Source organism: Rhizophagus irregularis, chromosome 22 (genome assembly GCF_026210795.1).
Source record: "Rhizophagus irregularis chromosome 22, complete sequence".
Taxonomy (NCBI): domain Eukaryota; kingdom Fungi; phylum Glomeromycota; class Glomeromycetes; order Glomerales; family Glomeraceae; genus Rhizophagus; species Rhizophagus irregularis.
The window spans coordinates 60,599-64,781 of record NC_089450.1 but is presented as its reverse complement, the minus strand read 5'-3'; the positions used below and the strand labels follow the sequence as shown (position 1 = coordinate 64,781).

Sequence of the window (4,183 nt, the reverse complement as noted above, 5' to 3'; positions counted from 1 at the left end):
ATTATTCAAAAATATTGCATTAGTCAAATCAACGTTATCCTCAATAAGCACATAAACTTCATGATTTGGTATTTGAGTTTCAAATATTTCTTCATAGCCATCTTCATTATTATTATCTTCATTATAATCAACTTCATCAAAAAAGAAAGATTCATTTACCATCTTTTGGACTTCATTATCGGTATGTGTTTTTTCTGAAGAAATCAGTTTGGAATTATTCTGATAAAAATGACGAATCTTAGCCATTGCTTCAACTGTATTGATGTCCAAAGTTGTTCTTTTTTTCCCATAAAGCCATCCTAGTGCAGAAAACATTCTTTCACATGAAGCACTGTGCGGAACTACTGAAAACATCTTTAATGCCAGTTGTTTCAAATAGGGAGGTTGATCATCACACGACATCCACCATGTACGTGGCGTAACACATTTTTTAACAAAAGGTACTGCGTAAGTATCTTGTTTATCTTTGAAATTTAACATTTGAGCAATTAGGATTTCTTGATCATTAATGTCATATCCCATATTCTTCCAGATGTCTTGTGCATAAGCCGAAATTTTTGTCCATATGCCTTATTTTAATCCCTCACCTAAATTAAATAGACAAACCATAAGTTAATGACCAAAAAAAAAAAACTTTTCTAAACTATTAAATTAACTTACCCCGATAACCAGGATGAAGAAAATAAGTTAATATGAATGGCATATTATCAAAAGATTCCCAACGCCTATTAATAGAATCTATTGCGTAATTTCGAAAGCCAACTAAACCTCGTTCAACTGGAATTTGTTTAATAGCATTTGCTAGGCGAATCAAAGCAATAAAACAATCTGCATAATTGGTATTAAATGCCTCAACAGACAAAACTGTCTTCTTTAATGGGTCCAACACTTTTAATAATAAGTTGACATCGTGAAAGAAACCTTGAGCATTAATGCTTTTCAATACACTCTTGCTGGTAATAATATTACTGTTTTCATTTGCAACCTATTAAATTATTATTATGTTAAAAAAATTAATAATTTAATAAAAATAATTTTTAAATTTTACAATAGTGCGGTATCTTTTCTAGTGCTAATTTTAGACGCCAAATAGAGTCTGCAGATTCAAACATTGTCGTCCATCACGTTTCAACCCAAGACTTTAATCCTCCGCCTTCAATTTTAAGATCTTTAGTGTATTTTTCTAATAAAGCCTTTCCTTGATGCGATTTTTTGAAAAATTTCACTATTTCATTACTTGCAGTTAAAATCTGTCTTGAAAAATTGTAATCTATTTAAATGTAAAAAAAAAAAAATTGAATTTATGATCATCATAATGCATATTCGGGCATATTACTTTTAAATAAATAATACCTAGTATATCTTTAGTAATTAAATTTACACAATGTGCAACACAACAGGTATTAAATATAAAAGGATATTTTTCACTAATAATATTTCGAGCTGCAGCACAATTAGCCGTATTATCCGTAACGATGGCTACAAACTTGTTAGGTCCAATATCTTTAAGTACTTTTTCAATTTCTTCAGCTATAAGTTGAGCTGTATGCTTTACAATTGAAAGATCTCGAAGTTAATAGAGAAATTCTCAACGATCATATGTCATTATTATAAAATTATAAATAGAATGGCCTGCAGGGTTCGTCCAGCCATCCAAACCTATAACAGAAATGAAAGTAAATAAGTAATATTATTTATAAATTAATAAATCCACTAAATATAGAAAAAAAATTATTAATATAATTAATATAATGTATTTAATGTTACCTAACGTTAAATTTGTTGTATTTTTAAATATAGTATCAATTTTGTCTTCAATTTTGACTGCCAAATGTGAAAGCATTATTCCTGACAGTTTATCACAGGAAGGTAAAGTATAACCGGGACAAGCTTTCTTAAACATCTCTATGAAAAATGGATGTTCAACAACACTAAAGGGAATACCGCAGCATACAAACATTTTAATTAAAGATTGATCCATCGAGTCTTGTCTTGGTTTTGATAATGCTTCGTTATGTTCATTATCCCAAAAATCAGTAATGTTAAGCTGATCAAGTTTCTGATGTTTGTTACTTTCATCATCTATGATATCATCATCATCATCACATAAACACAAAATATTTCTAACAAAAACCCTTCTTATTTCATCATCAACATTAAGACAATCTTTAGCAAGATGAACCTGAAGGTCTTGTGGTCGTCCTTTTGGCCATTTTTTTCCACAATAAAGACACTCAGCTGCAAAATGACCAGCTGTTGCTAAAGGAGTCTGAATAAAATATGTCCAGACAGGGTCTTGTGGGCGTCCACCTTTACTTCTGGGAACTGGTTCTGACCGTTCTATTAATGTTAATTGTACAGCTTTTCTTTTAGGTGGCATATTATTATACTATTAATCTTTTTTTAAAAAATGAACGTATAAAATAAAAGAAAAGATTATCAATTTTATGACGTTAGATTTTATAATTTATACCAATTGTCTGTTAAATATGGACATATTAATTATGTAACATTAATCATTGAACAAAAGTGCGAAATAAATTAATCTTATAATTTTTTTTTATTATTTTTGAAGCAAATAAGTGAAATAATCATATTTTTTTGGTGTTTTAGAAAGATTTGGAAAGGTTTTGAGTTTCGGAAAGGTTTGGAAATTTCGGAAAAATTTAGGTATTTCAGAATAGTTTCGGTATTTCAGAAGAAGTTTCGGAACTAAACTAAAATCCGAAACAGTTTCGGAATTTGAAAACAGTTTCGGGCGGCACCATTAATTGAGCAAATGTTTATGACACAGGTCGAAAAGTGAAAAATCAGGCACCAATCGGTGCCTGATTGGCATTTTCACCAAATACTGTCACCAATCAGGCAGTTTGCTAACTTTTGATCCAGTGATCAGAAAATGATGAAATATAGCTCATTGGAATCGTCTCAACAAGACGAATCTAATGGTAGTAAAATCGCATCTCTAGGATTAATAGTTAATAAAAAATTAAATAAAATATAAATGATTCATTTTCATTTTTATATTTTATTTAATTCTCATCAAGTATTAATCCTAGAGATGCGATTTTACTACCATTAGATTCGTCATATTGAGACGATTCCAATGAGCTATATTTCATCTTTTTCTGATCACTAGATCAAAAGTTAGCAAACTGCCTGATTGGTGACGGTATTTGGTGAAAATGCCAATCAGGCACCAATCGGTCACCAATCAGGTACCTGATTGGTGACCGATTGGTGACTGATTGATGCCTGATTTTTCACTTTTTGACCTGTGTGGTCATCCTTGTGTGAGGCCAGAAGGTTGTCGTATTCATTGAAAGACAAAATCACGCTTTCCTTATGCTATATGTGGTAAACCTACAGGTTCATCTAGTGGTCAATGTCAATTTCATATTGGAAGGTATTATCAAAATCGGTATGAAAATAGGTTTTGTCAAAGAATCAGAGCAATCTCAGTTTTATCTGAGTCTGAATCTAATTCGATCCAAGTTTGAACCCAGTTCGATCTGAGTCTGAACCCAGTTCGATCCAAGTTTAAACCCAGTTCGATCTGAGTCTGAATCCAGTTTGATCCAAGTTTGAACCCATTTCGATCTGAGTCTGAACCCAGTTCGATCCAAGTTTGAACCCAGTTCAATCAAAGTTCAGTCCATATGGACAGAAAGCTGTATCAAAATCAGTATGAAAATAGGCTTCGTTAAAGAATCAGAGCAATTTATGATTAGGGTTAAATTTTGGTTAGACTTCATTGTCCCAGATTTTTTCGTATTGCAGGAAAAGCTTTACAATATGTCTAGTTGACTACCTATTATACATTTTTTGGTTAGACCTCAGCCGGATTTTTGGTTAGACTTCGCTGTCCCAGATTTTTTCGTATAGCAGGGAAAGCTTTACAATATGTCTAGTTACCTTCCTGCTATACATTTTTGGTTAGACCTGGGTTGGATTTTTGGTTAGACTTTTGGTTAGACCTGTTGTCCCAGATTTTTTCGTATAGCAGGAAAAGCTTTACAATATGTCTAGTTGCCTTCCTGTTAAAAATTTTTGGTTAGAGCATAAATGGCTTAAATCATCGAATGAATCCATTTTTAGAGTATCATAAAAATAGTATGCCACAATGGATTGCTGAATCGTGCTATTAGTATTACAGACACTTTGTGTCCTTCATACCTTTGGC

The 4,183-nt window shown here is 31.7% G+C and overlaps 1 protein-coding gene across 1 annotated transcript; it reads right to left on the bottom strand.

The window, feature by feature from the left end:
* Positions 1 to 1,694: 1,694 nt before the first annotated feature.
* On the bottom strand, positions 1,695 to 2,380 carry OCT59_014252 (uncharacterized protein; the record flags this gene model as incomplete). Its single annotated transcript, XM_066149885.1, has 2 exons — positions 1,695 to 1,713; positions 1,959 to 2,380. The coding sequence occupies 2 exons, from the start codon at positions 2,378 to 2,380 to the stop codon at positions 1,695 to 1,697; spliced, it is 441 nt and encodes a 146-aa protein (XP_066002115.1).
* Between the last annotated feature and the right edge of the window lie 1,803 nt (positions 2,381 to 4,183).